Below are 15,105 nucleotides of genomic sequence, written 5' to 3'. Positions count from 1 at the left end.
ATTTAATCTTCTACGCACCGTGGAGACAAAGGGTCGAAATCCTGGGGACTACAAAGGGGATAAGAGGGGAGGGGGATCAAGAGTGGTCCAGTTAGGCCTAAAATGGTTCTGTGAGATAGAGCCAACCCAACATCTTATGCCTGCCAAAAAAAAAAGGGTTTTTCTATAAGATACCCCTATGTGTTTTGGAGTTTTCTAAGTTGTACCCTTAAGGCCTAATGTTTTAGTATTCCATGTTGTATACTTTTATTTATTTATTCTATATTGTACCCCTTCATTAAGCTAACATTAATTTTTTTCATTTATTTTCTCATATTCAGTTCTTCATACTTGTATCAGGAGGAGAAATTTTCCCATGGAAACTTCACCCTATTGCTTCCTCGCGTCCAATCCTTTTAGGGGGCGTTTGGTATGATTAGCGTAAACGAAATGGAATGGATTTTGATAAGATGGGGAAAGGGTAACAATAAGTGTTACTTTTATTAGTTGTTTGGTATAATAATGGAATGGAAACAATTAAAATTTATTACGTTTCTTTTTGTTTGGTATGATTAATAATGGTATGGAATGAAAACATCAATTATATATATATATATATATATATATATATATATATATATATATATATATATAATTAAAAAAAGAAAAAATATAAATATATAGTGGGAGTGTGGACTTCTTCATTCTCTCTCCTCTCTCTCACATTTCCTCGAGTACAAGCAAGCAAAATCTCTTTTGTTTTGTTTATCATCATCGCATATCTTCACTCATTATCATCTTCACATCATCATCTTCAATCATCATCGCCAAATCACGGCTCATCATTATGAACATCGATTTAGAATCATCACAATAATCTAATCATCGTGAATTCGTGATTGATAATGAGAGTTGATGATGCAAATTAGTAGGGGTGTAAGCGGACTACGAAAAGTCCAGAGTCCAATCCAGTCCAGTCCAAACTTGTCGGACTGGACTGGACTGAAAATTTTTCGGACTGGACTCGGACTCAAATTTTCGAGTCCAAATATTTTTGGACTGGATTTGGACTCGTCCCTTTGGAGTCCAATAAGTCCAGTCCAGTCCAAAAATATTTTTATATATAATATATTTAATACATATATAATGTATATATTAAAAAAATTGATACTATTTTTAAAATTTTGGAATTTTCAACCTTCCCTCTCTAAATATTTCAACTGGCGCCAGACAATTTTACTTGGCGCCAGACTATTGCACTTAACTCCATTTGTTAAATAAGTAAATTATACTAGCAATATTGCAGTAGTAGGCTAGTCGACTAATTCTATCTCACTTCACTCCTTAGTCCTTACTATTCACTTCCTCTTACTCTTCATTTCTTTCTACCTCGCTGTCTCGACTCTCGCATTCTCTATTTCTCCCTCATATTAATTCTCAGTCTCTCTGCTTCCTCTCAACTTAGATCAAGGTAAGCATCTAATTCAACTTTTTATTCATAGTATTTTACTTTAATTTAAACTTTCAATCTAAATTTTGGATATTGATAATTGAATCAGATGTCAAATGCTCAATCATCTCAAAAAACGTTGTGAATCATTGAATCTAAATCGGAAAAAAGATATAATAATCGGACTGGACTGGACTGGATTTGGACTCAAGAAAAAATTATCGGACTGGATTGGACTGGACTCAAAAAATATTTGGATCGGACTTGGACTCAATTTCTCGAGTCCAAAAAACTTTGGACTGGATTTGGATTTGGCAAAGTCCAATCCAGTCCAATCCACTTACACCCCTACAAATTAGACCCTCTGATTGGGGTTGATGATGATCGTTGATGTCGAATTGATGATAGCGAGGTTGATGATGTTGCTTTGTTTGAGCAGCGGAAACGGTTTTTGTTACCGTAGGTTCTTGACCGGAAACAATTCGGTGGAAAGCGTTTCACGTAGGTAACGGTAATTGTTACCGGTGTCCTCTAACCAAACAAACTGTAATGGAAAGGATTATGTGAATCCGTTTCCAAGCCATCAAAAAACCATACCAAACACCCCCTTAAACCCAAAGTATTTCTCACTTTAATATAACTCTAAAGAACTGAAAATAAGAAAGGCGGATGCAGACGGATCTTTTTTGTGAAAATTAAAACCCGAACAAGAAGACTTAAGAAAGAACTGAAGCTGGAACTAGGAGAAAGATGATATGCTCATCTCCTTGAGTAATTGCAAGCTGTAACTGGGAGGAAGAAGAGAGAGAAAGAAGAATTGGGGATTTTCACTGTAATTGCAAGCCACATAGATATAGGTAATTGCAAGCCACGTAGATATAGGTAAAGCCAATAAATTTATCTTGTTTAATGATCTTAGAACTTGTTTGGTTGACATTGTTTAATATGGAAAGTTAAAATTCCTAGGAATTAGAATTTTTTGATGTTGTTTGGTTTAGGAAGTTTCACTTTCCACAAAATGGAGGAATAAAATTATCTAGGGTACCTTGATAAGTGGAAATTCCCATAGGAATTTTTATTTTCCATTAATCACCAAACAATATTTTGCAAATCCTAGGAAATACAATTACATGGGAAAATAAACTTCCAAGGGATTCATACTTCCTACATTCAACCAAACGAGCACTTAGCTCATCATGATTCATCACCCACAAATGCAAAAGGATAGAATTACTATCCAGTTAGATCATCAAATCCCTGATACTTTCTTGGGTTATTAATCTGACTTCAAATGGACTACTTATTATTGGTTATTAATTTGATTTCAAATGGACTATTTATTAGATAATGATTAGTGGTTCTTTTTGGAGAAGTATTTTAATTACCTTAAGTGATAAGGTGTTAATATATTTTAGGTGATAAAACGATAGTGTTAATATTGCCAAACAGAGCTAGTTTATTTTTTTTTTGGGTATAGAAAATGATATATACTATGGATCAAAAAATTAAAGGGACAACAAACTCGATCTTCGACAATTTGTGTAATTTACTTACTTCATCCGTTCCAAATTAGATGTTACACTTTCTATCTTAAGAAGTTTCAAATTAGATGTTACACTTTCATTTTGGGTAATAATTTCTCTCTATCTCTCTCCTATCACAGGGGACTCTTTTTTTTCTTTCTCTATCTCTCTCCTCTCCAAAAATTGTCTAGGAGTCCGTGATTTTAAAAGTGTAACATCTAAAAAGAAACGGAAGAAGTATTTATTTTCATATTTTGAAATTTATAACATTAAATATTGAACAATATTTTTGATTGTAACATATATCATATATGAAGTTAAATATCGAGACCAAAGTTTATTTAAGTAATCACAGTACCTACGATTTGAAAATTCTTGATCCGCCATTATAAGAAAGTAACTGAAAAAACATACAAAAGGAATACAATACAGAGCGAATAAATTTTTTACAGACACAACTTGGATACAATTTTTATCATACACCGAGGGGTACAATTAGCCTGGTCCATCCAAGGTCCCTCAAGTTACACGGTTACTTACTTACACGGTTACACCCCACACTCTCTCACTCAGCAGTGCACGTGACAAAATCTGGGTACAATAAACTACGATAGTCCCATTCAAGTCTAATCCCGCGAGTGAACTATTTTCGTCTTTTCATAATTGGGGAAAGGAATTTCGTGGGTTTAGGAAAGGGTATAAAAAAGGAGGGAACTCTTTCGCTTACTTGCTCCTTCTGCAAATTTCGTGATCGTCTGAAACAAAAAAAAAAAACCCTAGGAGAGAGAAACTGACTGAAATTTCAAGTTTCAAAGCGAAGAAATTACGATGACAGGAGCAACTGACACCAACAATGAAGGAACCAACGCTTCTACGGAGGATAAGAAGCCAGATCAAATTACTCATCTCAATTTGAAGGTCAAGGGTCAGGTATGGAGGATTTTTTTCATTATTTTCTTTGTAATGGAGGAATTCCTTGTGTTCTGTTTTATTGTGTGATGAATTTTTGCAACTTTTTCTTTTACGCGAATATCGTGTGCTTTTTGCGATTCTGTTAATTTATTTTATGATTTTCTGGTGCAATGGACAAAAGAGAAATGGTGTTTTTTGCGATTCTGTTAATTTATTTTATGATTTTCTGGTGCAATGGACAAAAGAGAAATGGTGGTGTTGTTTTTGCTGTTTTGGATGATTTGAATGAAATCATGAGTTTTTTGTTTTTGTTGAATTTGTAACACGAGGAAAGGATATAGAATCCTCTGTTTTGAATGATCAGGCGATTTTATTGTTTTGCTACTCCCTCCATTTCATATTAATCTACACACTTTGACATTTTACACTATTCACAAATTACACTTTGACTCTCGTTTGTGATTTATACGTGAATAAAAATATACTCATGTGGGATCTTGTTAGATTCGTCTTAGTATGTATTTTATTAATATGTACTTTTTATAATTTTTACAAATACAAAACTAAAGATATATGTCTTCAAAGTTTTACATTGGCATGCGTGAAAAGTGTAAGTTTGTTGATTATGCATGCTAAACAATTTACTCGGATTTTGAATTATGAATTTATGTAATTTTGTCTGAATTGCTTTGATTTTGTTTTCTTAAAATGGTTATATGTGGTTCTTTGATTTAATTTAGAGCTTCAATTAATCAAATCGCTGAGCAGAATCTAGGAGTATTTACTTATTTTGAACTGCGTAGAATTCCATAGGCATTCGTCTATAGTTATCAGTTGAACTACTTTAGATTGAGATTTGATTATGTGTAATATTCAGCGAATGAGTTTTTTGTCAAACTCAGTAGATGTGTGACAAATCAAAACATTGATGTCTTCCTTTCGTTTTTTTTCGACTTATTTAGCATTTTTAGAGCATACTTTTTTGGTGTGACAATAAGATGAGTTAATTTATGATGTTTTAGCAGTTCAATATTGATTATTTTTTGCAATTTGACCATTATTAGTAATAATTACTTCTTTCATGGAACTATTCGAGTGTCACTAACACTTACGAATTCAATAATATCTTTATGAGAAGTGAGCCTTTGAGGGTAGCTTTGAGTTAAACATCTTTCAGTGACTGAGTTTAATGGTAAAAAGTTATTACAGTGGTTCTTGTCGAGAAAATCTCACATGTAGTATTGACTATTGAGTATAAGCTTAATGTGGCTGTTCGCCTGTTCCTGGCTTGGTATGTTCTCAAAATTAATACATTACTATGTTTTTGCGTTAGGCTAGTGGTGGATGAGGATTTATTACCAAATAGGCTGCTCTAGAGAGTACTAGCCTTCTATGCACGCGAGGCGTGCGTCGATTATTTGGGTTTGTTCTTAATAAATTTAATCTAAATATAATTTTAGAAGTGTGATTTATAATCATTGTTGTACAAACGAATGTAAAGTGCTTAGAAATTGTAATGAAAATTAAATAACCATTTTTCTCATTGTGTCAAGTTACTTTGTTGTTGCTTATTTACTTTAATTTATCATTAGAATTTTGACCCCATCTTTAAATTAGGTAATGATATATTGTAGAAAATTTGAATATCCAATTATATATTTAGCTAAGATTTGCTATATTAGCTAATAATAGAATTTTACCCTAGTTTTTCACTTTCTAAATTGACAGTTCCTGGCATTCGCAATCTGGTTAAAGAGAACAGAGCTTGTCAAAAGTTAGCTCCAGTTATTCCAACCTTCCTCTTTGATCTTGCCTCTCTTGCTGCTTTTTCCTCCTTCCCTTGTGTTTTGTTTCTCCCACACTCTGATCTGTAAAAAATTTATATAACCTCGCAAATTCGATTAGGGTTTGTCACTGTGAAGGTGTTAGAAGACGGAACTTAGTGCAACTCTTCAATATGGGTGCTTTAGTATTGAACCAGGAGTTCTAAAGTATCTAAATATCAATGTAGTTTGGCAGTTGACATTGTAACCATGAACAAAATTGAATTGTGGAGGGAGGAAGGGAAGAAAGCTGAGGAGAGAGCATATTGTGCCTCTATAGATTTCTGAAGAAACAGCAAAAGAGCAAGTCATTTGTATTTGGCTATGGGAAGTACTTTTGCCAATTGGTTGCTTCGGAAATTATGCATGGTGTACGAAATGTAGTTGGCTGGGTAGAATAAAGGGGATAGGAGAAAGAGGATTGATGCAGCTTTCTGCCTGGATAGAGCGCTCTACAAAGAAAAGTAATGGAACTTGGACTGCGGTCTACGGACGGGATGGACAGATTAAGAATACTTTTAAATCGTAATAACACTACACAGTCAAAATCTTTGTATGCTGTGGATATATTTGTTGTGTTAGTGTGCAAAGTGATCTAGTTTCCTTTTCTATTGTTATTGTGGTCTGTTTCTTTTGGCTTAATTAACATGTTTTCTTTTGCCCTTGAAGGATGGGAGTGAGGTATTCTTTAGGACCAAACGTACCACACCTTTGAAGAAGCTTATGAATGCTTACTGTGACCGGCAATCTGTGGACATGCAATCCATAGCTTTCTTGTTTGATGGTCGGCGACTTCAAGGAGATCAGACTCCTGAAGCGGTGAATGCTTTTTTTTTTTCAATATACTTGGTTTTTGTTTATTTTTCTTACCATTTTCTCTTTGGAACTGCATATCATCATAGGAGCCTAAAGGGGTTACCTTCGCAACCTGTGATTGCAAATTCGTTTTCTAAAACCTTACGAAAATTTGGGATTAAGGTGAAAGTTACATGAAAGATGCACTTCCCTAAAAGTAAAGTTGGACAAGAGGAATCTAAATTTGTAGTAGGGGGCTTGTATATCTGGATGCTTCAATGAAAACGATTTGTTCTCGGTGTGATAGTAGTGGGCCTGATAGGCAATTTGTAACTTTTATCTTTGTGGAAACCTTGTGTTATTTATTTTCATTTGTTTTCTACTTTCTGTTGCTGATTGTTTCAGCTGGAGATGGAAGATGGTGATGAAATTGACGCAATGTTGCACCAGACTGGTGGTTATTAGCTGAGCTGCATTGCCGATGATGGATCTATTATCATTAGTATAGTATTATTAGCTTGTTCCAGGGAAAATTGGGTCAGCTGCCAACTTCTGTTTTGCTGTGAGTCTGTGACTGAGCATATAGACAACAGTGATCACTGCCTTGTTTCCATTTTTACAGGATATGCACTTTTTGGACTGAAGAAGTTAAAGGTCGCTGTTACTTCAGACCCTGTTAGGTTGTTAATAACTTTTTTTTATCCAGAGTACTTGGTAGTTAAGTCGAATTCACTGTATTTCTCGTACAATGGATTCTGAATTACAGTATAATGGTTATATGACATTTTAAGTATGTCAAGCTTGACGTTTATGGGAGTCATTCAAGCATGGAGCACCTCAGAAGTTTGATACACTCATTGTGTGTGCATTGCCTCTCAGAACTCAGAAGGCAGACTACTATTCATGGTTTCTTTTTATTTTTTGGCAATGGCTTTTCATGGTTTGTACTTTGTAGTGCACACATTTCACCATTTATAGCTTCAAGTTACATATCAAAAATATATGAAAAATTAAAATCTCAGATACACGTTGGAATCAATTTAATACTTATAATTCTAAAAGGCACATACAAGATTTGAGGTCAAATTTTAATCATCAATTATGAGATTGTACAAAATCAGTCACTCAAGCGCTTATTTAGAAGGCATGTTACTATTCCACTTGAGTATGTTTTTTCTTATATAATGGCAAGAAAATTTACTTCCAAGTTGGTCAATATATAATACCCAAAATGAAATGATACAACTAAAAATATGAAGGAAGTATTTGGAAACGAATAGAGTACTTGTTAGAAGATGGGTCCCAATTCAAATAAAAGTTCCCCTCATACTGTTGATTTTGGGAACTTAGAATTCGTTCAAGTGTAAAAAGCAACTAACGTGTTTGGCTTAACACAGAATTGGATACTGACAAGTGATCTTTAATTACCTTTGCGAGCCTTTTTTTTCAATTTTCTGACTAGATCCACCATCTTATCTTAAGAACGCCACGATTTTGGGTATCAAATGTTTTAAAGTTGATTACTAAATGAACAATTAGCCTTCACCACAGAAATCTCCCAAGATGAGATTGTACAAAATCAGTCACTCAACATAAATAACTGTACGAGACATCGAACAGAGGAAGATTTCTCCAGACTCCAATAGACAGATGAGAAACTGGGCAGAGTATATACAAGTAATCTCCAGATAAAACATTTCATGGATTCTTTAAGGTTCAGTCAGTGTCGCTATTAGAGAGAAAAAAATGAACTTTCTTGACAGAAAATAAATCTAAGATTCTGAGTGTATACAGATGTTCTGAGAGTAGCAAAAACCCAATAAATTCAGGGTGATAACCAGATATGGTGAAAAATAAAGCTAGGCTAAACTGATAACCATGTTCATAAATCACACATCACGGGAATTGCATGAATTGTCAGCCTTTTTTTTTTAAGTACCACGACGAACAACATCCCAGACGAGCTACTGAAGAGCTTAAGCAGGTAACTGGAGCTTTCTGTTGTTTTTCCAGCTGCAATGGAGAAACTATATTGTCAAATAACATTAACAAAAAGAGCTAGGAAAAATACGTGCAATAAACGAGCATTTTACCTTTGGAAGTAATAATAAAAGAAGTCAGCATACAGCAATGTCTGAATAGTTCCAGCTAACCATGCTGCAAAATTAGGAAAATAACAATAATCAACGCATGGAAGAAAACAAGGATGCATATCTTCCCTTTACAGTTATGAGAAAATTGCAGAAACATAGAATGTTGATAGATTGAAGACGCAGATATGCCCCGTTATCCAGTGTGTTTCAATGACGGTTACCTTTTTAATGAGACAAAACGGGACAGGCCATGTGGGTTGCAGGTCGATAACAGGCAAGACAATAAAGGAGTAGAGAGAGAAAGAACAGTTAGCATGCATAAAACTGAACCATACTTTTCTTACCATATCTTTGGCCAATTGACCAATTTGGTAAAAAAAGTATAACCTTGTGCGACAATTTGGTAAAAAAAAAAAAAAAAAGTCCGGCAACATCTGGGAAATAGAAACTACACATAAGACTGTTAAGCCAAAAATTGTCCCAAAAGCCGATCAAAGCTATCCGTCAGATGCACTGTACAATTTTTTTTTATTTTTCTCCTTGGTTTCTTATTTTCCTCCTATTTTCTCTCATAGAATTTCTTAATAAAATCTCTCACCACCCTTTCTATCTTACTCCGTTTCTCTCTCTCCAATACTGACATGCCTTCCACTTTATGTTACTTCATTTTCTCTTAACTCTATTAATACTAACACCTATGCAGTAGTACTCGATGAAGCCATAATCAAATTAGGCTCTTTCAGAGAAGACAAATTTGTAAAATCCTAGGTTTCCTAGCTTTTTAAGAAGAGCAGTAGAGTAAAGGGGAAGAGAAGAAGGTGCTAATGGAGGAAGACAAAAAAAAAGGGGGTAATAACTAACAAGGTGGCTGAGATACTTTATTAAGAAATCTAATGGGAAGAAACAAGGGTGGAAAAATAAGAACATAAAGATAAACATCAAGCTTTCATACTTTCACGCGTTGCTTTGACAATTGGATTTTCGGACATTTTTTTGGCTTAAATGTCGCTTGGGCAGTTTTTTATTACCAAAGTGACACACAAGGTTTTTCTTTACCAAATTGGTCAGCTGTCCTCATACCTTTGACTTTTGAAAAATTATAAGCCTGAAATTGTGGCCATATGTTGACCATGCCCACTAAAGGTTAAGACCCTCTCCATGAAAGCCCTTTTATCCATATGCCCATTGGACTATGCTATCCATAACAAGGTCTACAGAGACGCAATGCTGAGATCATTACATGACCCAAAAGGGTTTGAACATGAAATAGATCAGAACCTTACCTAGCAAAGGGCAATAGCAGCTGGAATGCTGGATACTCTTCACCACTTTTCCATAGACCACAGACAATGATACATTTTCCATTATCCGTATATGTCTGTCCCAAATATATCATCCATTTCCTTATTTTGACTCGGTTCACTTAATTAAAAATATTATTTTCCTTTTACATATTGTTCTATTCTCTCTCTCATTATTTCTGGTGACATCACAAAGTAACCAACTCTTCCAATTTTAATTTTAAGTATAATGTGAGTCAAAACCCAGCCAAACCATATTCCTAAAACTATGCTCCCAAAAGAAATGAGAATTGCATTGAGAGACGGAGGGAGTATAAGGAAATTCAGCAAAACCTTACAGCATAATACAGAGAAGTATACCTATTTCCCATTATATAAAAATGAAAGACCCTAATAAATGTGCAAACCAAAGGTCAAACACCCACATCAGAGGAGCGGGTTGTATGCGATACGCTGCTAGAGAAGCAGATTCAAAAGGTTGAATGCAAAAGAAGGATTAGAAAATTAAGTTAAAGTTTGTCCCGCAACATGTTTAATATTAATATTATGTCCAATCCAGGTCAAAGTAAAGCTCACAAGTCAAAAGCATTAATTAAACATAAGATTACAGAAGAAAAAAATTGTTTATCGAGCCGGGGGAAAGTAGAAATGTGCAAGGTCTGACAGATACAGCTAACAGAGTATGTGCTACAAAAAAAATCATGCTGAAGTACTCTTATAAGTAAATCGAACACGATTATATTCAGTAAAAGCATAAATCAACCAGTGCGATGGGGGCAGTAGAAAAAGAAAGCATACGTATCCAGTGGACATAGTGAGGCTCAGTGAAGTAGCGATAAATCCAGTTGAGGATGTACAACGAACGGTAAGCCCTGCAAGAGAGATGGTAATTGGTTAAAACCAGATTAAAAGCAAAGAGTTTTAAAAGAAGAGGAGACAAAGACAGTGAAAAGACGACAAGAAGTTGAGTGAAAAGTCCTTGAGGTTTGTGCAAATTGTAGACATTTCATTAAGATATAAGCTTTTCATATGCAGCACAGTCCAACCAATCAAGCAGACAAAATTGTAAGTCTGTGATTGAGATAATTAGACCCTTCCAACAAATCACCTTTCAGTAGATTCTCATTCATATATAATTTTCACTTCCATTTTCTAAAAGGGTGCTCCAAGTTCAGTCTGCATACACATCTAAAACAATTCTTTTCAAAAAAAAAAAAAAAGAATCTGTTGCTCAGTTAATAATAACTGATTTACAAACTTAAACCAGCCAGTTGCAAACCCATATCTTGTTTGACTTTGTCATAACTTATAAAGAGCATTAGCCAAATACAATACCCACTGCTCCATGTCATTTGCTCATATGGAATTACCATGAGTTACTAATAAACTCAACCACAACAAGAAAGCCACAACCAGGTTAAAAGACACACTAATCACAAGCGGGATTCATAGGTACCAAAGAGAATAAGATATCCCTAAATAAATAATTAGACATAGGTAAAGGGTAAATCCCCCCCCCCCAATCCACCAGTCATTAAAAGGATTTGTCAAGTCATCTAAGGTTAAAGTCACCACTATTCACTAACCAGCCAGCTTCCAGCAAGACCACTAGCTACATTTAACGCCCACCAATTAAGTGATTAACTAATGTCGACAGCAACAAAAATTACCATTAAATACATATTCCACTTTTTCACTTTTCTCAAGTCTCTGTCATAGCCATAGAGAAGCCCAAATGTTCCCAGAAATTATTTTACCTATATATATGTCTTCTCACTATAACCTCATGTTACTTAGAGAGAGGAAAAGGTGGAAACACAGACAAGGCTGTCAACCTATGAACAGCTTGGTTCTTGTACAGGAGAGGAAAAGACATCAAGAAAGCAAGTGACATTTGTAATGGGTTCAAATGGAAACTAGACCCACCCTTAACCAACTGCTTCCTTCACCACCATTCCCCTTAACACCCACCCTTAACCTGCTTCCTTCACCACAACTCCCCCCAAGTCGCAACCACTCTTGCCCCCACCTCCTTCACCTCTGTCCTCCTCTCTAAAAAGCGAATTCAAATTATTTTATATATATTACGTGTCTTATCTTATGTCCTTAGTTTAAAAAAGCAAGCCTTATTTAGTGGCTACATTGACTACCTCCAAAAACAATGACAACTATCTAGAACTAATCCTTTCCCTCTCCCCACCAACCCCCTCCTCCCCTAAATTCCAAAATTTTGATTTTCTGTTAAAGCACCCCACATAAACACTTCCCCGAGAAGGGAGGTCATTTGGGTACACAGAAAGCACTCAATCACCTTTTCCTAATCTGAATGACCCCAATTAAACGCGTACATAGACTTAGTCTGCACAAAGATCTAGTTCAGTCACTGATAGTACACTTTTCCATGCAGTAATTTTCTACAGATATCTGATGCCCGCACAACTGAGGGTGCAAACATACAAGTTTCCTTTGAAGACATTAAAAACACATGCAAATCAGAGCCAACATCTATCAAAAACTGTGAAAACTCATTTGCTCAAGATCAAGCATCACCACCGCTCCCCCCCCCCCCAACACCTCACCCAATTCATTAACTTTTGGGGAAAACAGTAGGAAGCTAAAGGAAAAGGGTAACGTATCATCACTAGTATGAACAGATGCATACCCTAGAAGGAATATATATTGTCCGGTCAGGTTGTCAATGTTTCTAGTTCTCTGCAACAGCACCAACTGGGGAAGGATGGCGACTGCTTCCAAGTACAAGGAAAATGTCCACATGACCTGAAATTATGTAACAGAACTAGTGAGAAAAAAGAAAGAAACAGCTTCTACCTTTCTCATGCATACCACCAAATAGCTATAAAGCATAAGCAATGGCCAAGGGCTATAAGAACATCACCTCTTTAAAAGTAAATTTCTCATTGAGAAGGCAAGCCAAGGCTAAGCAAGGCAGTACAAGGAACCAGTGTCTAAAGGTATCTTGGTCCTTGTCATATGACCTTCTGACAATCTTGTGCCTTCTCATGTACCAGACAATTGAAAAGGAGCTGGTGAGAAATATTAGCTTCATGACAGTGTTATACAGCGATATGAAGTCCGTAAACATATCCAGGTAGCGAGTAGCAAAGACAATAGCATAGAGTTCTTGAGTCTTCAAAGAAACACCTAGACATAGCGAAGAAGTATAATTCTTAAATTGCAATGTCAACTAGATTTAAAACAGTCGGATTGAAATTTGCAGAGAGAATAAGGCAAGGGAGGTATACACCTAATAACATCTTAATTCCTTCAATATAATTAAGACACAAGGATACATAGGAAAGGGAATCTCATGCACCTCATGTGAGAATGCAGAGGTATATGGGAATATACACTGAGCTATTTAAGCAGCACCTGTAGAATAAGTTGCATCTAGGTTGTCAGGGGACTGAGGGCCACCACAGGCACCAAAATGATAGATGGCAGTGATCTCAATGGAGTATCTAACTAACAGCAGAAAGATCTTTTCCCACAAAGGTGCATGATGAGCTTTAGATATAGGGAAAACTATTACACTGTACATACAACAGCAGAATAGCATGAACATCACCAAATGCCCACTTGACTTAGATAACATATATTAGTTGATTGGCTAACACATGACCAAACATATATTCCTCAATAACAAAGATTTTTTGCTGAAAACAGATTAGACCTCGAGAAAGTGCAAAAAGCCTGATATTTACCTCAATATACCGATTTTCAGAAATGTTAAGAGCTGAAAGTGGAACCAGATGTTAGGTAACTATGTTTGTTGACTTCATAAGTCATATTCAACAAACTGCTTCACTAGACATCAACATGGTATGACCATGAATCACCATAGCCTTCAAAAGAAAGGCGATAACTGAACCCATATTCAGTAACGTAAGGACCTACAGATTTACAACTAATCAGCCTTCACAACCAGTCCCTTTTCGGTTTCCTACCTATTACTACTAGGCATCAAGCAAAAGTACCTAAGGTTCACGACTAAGACCTCACTAAAAGTTTGAGCATGAAAATAATATCATGTAGCACCAAATCGCCAAAGTCAAGACACTTCCACTATTTTATTTTTTTTCCTGAAAGGAACTCCCACTGAATTTTGATTCAGTCAGAGCCTAGGTGAGGCTTATTTTACCATGTCAAGTAACAACCATCAATAGCATAGTTTTTAATAATCACAAATTTTTTGTAAAATCACAATCACCCAGCCATAATTAGAAAGCTGTTGGAAGTTGGAAGGTGCATTACCAGTCAATAAATATCAGCAATTCTTGGCCTTTTTCAACAGCTAAAATTCAACATTACCATTTCCATTTCAAAGCAATAACCACAATATTTCCTCAATAAGTTACACATACACATACACTTCAACAAATCTACACTCATTTCAACTACCCATAACGTAAAAGCTACTGAAATCCATTCTTAACCCCAAAAACAATGAACAAATATAACAAAAGTGCAAAGCATATACAAGTACCCATAAAATAAAAAATTTCACAGAAATTACTAGTTATTGAGCTACATTAAAATGAGTGCAATATGAACAAAAAAATTAGGGATTGAAGAAAAAGTACCAGCACATGATTTGATGGTATGGATCTTGAGAAGCAAGACAAGAACACTAGCCAAATGGGTCATATCACCAGCTAATCTGAATATATTCATCTTGTATATATTCGATTAACAAGAGTAAACCCTTTAAAATATCTATAATATAGAGATCGAACCAAAAATGTAAGTGTTATTTATGGTTTTGTAAGCTTAGATCTAAAGGGATATATGAAGGTTTGGAAATTGATTGTAGGGTTTCCCTCTTCTCTGTGCTATATATGTGAAATTATTTCAATTCCATTGATTGGTTTTTTTAGCTTATGAGCAAATGAGAGAATGTGAGGGATGGAGGAGAGAGAAAAGGACAAATTTGTTTGTTCAGACTAGATGATAATAGAGTCTAGAGACACTATAACAACATTTTTGCGTGTCTGATAAACTGAGACTGGGACTGTTTTAACATTATAAAATGAGATTAATTAACACTTCATGTATTTAGATTATTAAAAAAATTATACAGGAATTATATATGCTATTCTTTTATTAGTTACTTTTTGGTATGATACACATTAATATAATTGTCAACCGTGCTATCTTTACAATTTGATTATAAATTAGTTGTCGACCCATGCGATATCCCGACGATAATCT

At 35.2% G+C, this 15,105-nt stretch overlaps 2 protein-coding genes across 3 annotated transcripts in view; one reads left to right on the top strand and one right to left on the bottom strand.

Moving 5' to 3' along the window:
• The window catches only part of LOC104899526 (small ubiquitin-related modifier 2), a 40,992-nt gene extending 33,705 nt beyond the window's left edge, over positions 1-7,287 (top strand). The window contains exons 2-4 of one of the 2 annotated variants that reach the window (XM_057396089.1): positions 3,724-3,882; positions 6,357-6,506; positions 6,888-7,287. In XM_057396089.1, the coding sequence (XP_057252072.1) occupies positions 3,781-3,882; positions 6,357-6,506; positions 6,888-6,947 (312 nt within the window). In that variant the 5' untranslated portion in view covers positions 3,724-3,780 and the 3' untranslated portion in view covers positions 6,948-7,287. Of the gene's footprint in view, positions 1-3,617; positions 3,883-6,356; positions 6,507-6,887 lie in introns of those variants that run through there. The other variant, XM_010686731.4, reaches the window with a different exon arrangement.
• Positions 7,288-8,131: 844 nt separating this feature from the next.
• Positions 8,132-14,892, bottom strand: LOC104899525 (ER lumen protein-retaining receptor). The gene is made up of 6 exons (XM_010686730.4): positions 14,478-14,892; positions 12,773-13,038; positions 12,539-12,654; positions 10,675-10,748; positions 8,576-8,639; positions 8,132-8,495 (listed from the first exon to the last, which is right to left on the bottom strand). Exons 1-6 carry the CDS (start codon positions 14,566-14,568, stop codon positions 8,459-8,461), a joined length of 648 nt encoding a protein of 215 aa, XP_010685032.1. The 5' UTR covers positions 14,569-14,892; the 3' UTR covers positions 8,132-8,458.
• Between the last annotated feature and the right edge of the window lie 213 nt (positions 14,893-15,105).

This window comes from Beta vulgaris, chromosome 7 (assembly GCF_026745355.1).
Source record: "Beta vulgaris subsp. vulgaris cultivar EL10 chromosome 7, EL10.2, whole genome shotgun sequence".
NCBI lineage: Eukaryota > Viridiplantae > Streptophyta > Magnoliopsida > Caryophyllales > Amaranthaceae > Beta > Beta vulgaris.
Note: the sequence above shows the minus strand (reverse complement) of the source record. Positions and strands in the feature narration are given on the sequence as shown.

Bases quoted from the DNA above. Each gene is read 5' to 3' on its own strand.
- LOC104899525 (XM_010686730.4), bottom strand. From the start codon at position 14,568: ATGAATATATTCAGATTAGCTGGTGATATGACCCATTTGGCTAGTGTT. The intron at 13,039-14,477 runs GTACTTTTTCTT...CGCTATGTCTAG, and splicing joins TACCATCAAATCATGTGCTG to GTGTTTCTTTGAAGACTCAA. The intron at 10,749-12,538 runs GTATGCATCTGT...TCTCTCTTGCAG, and splicing joins CAATATATATTCCTTCTAGG to GGCTTACCGTTCGTTGTACA.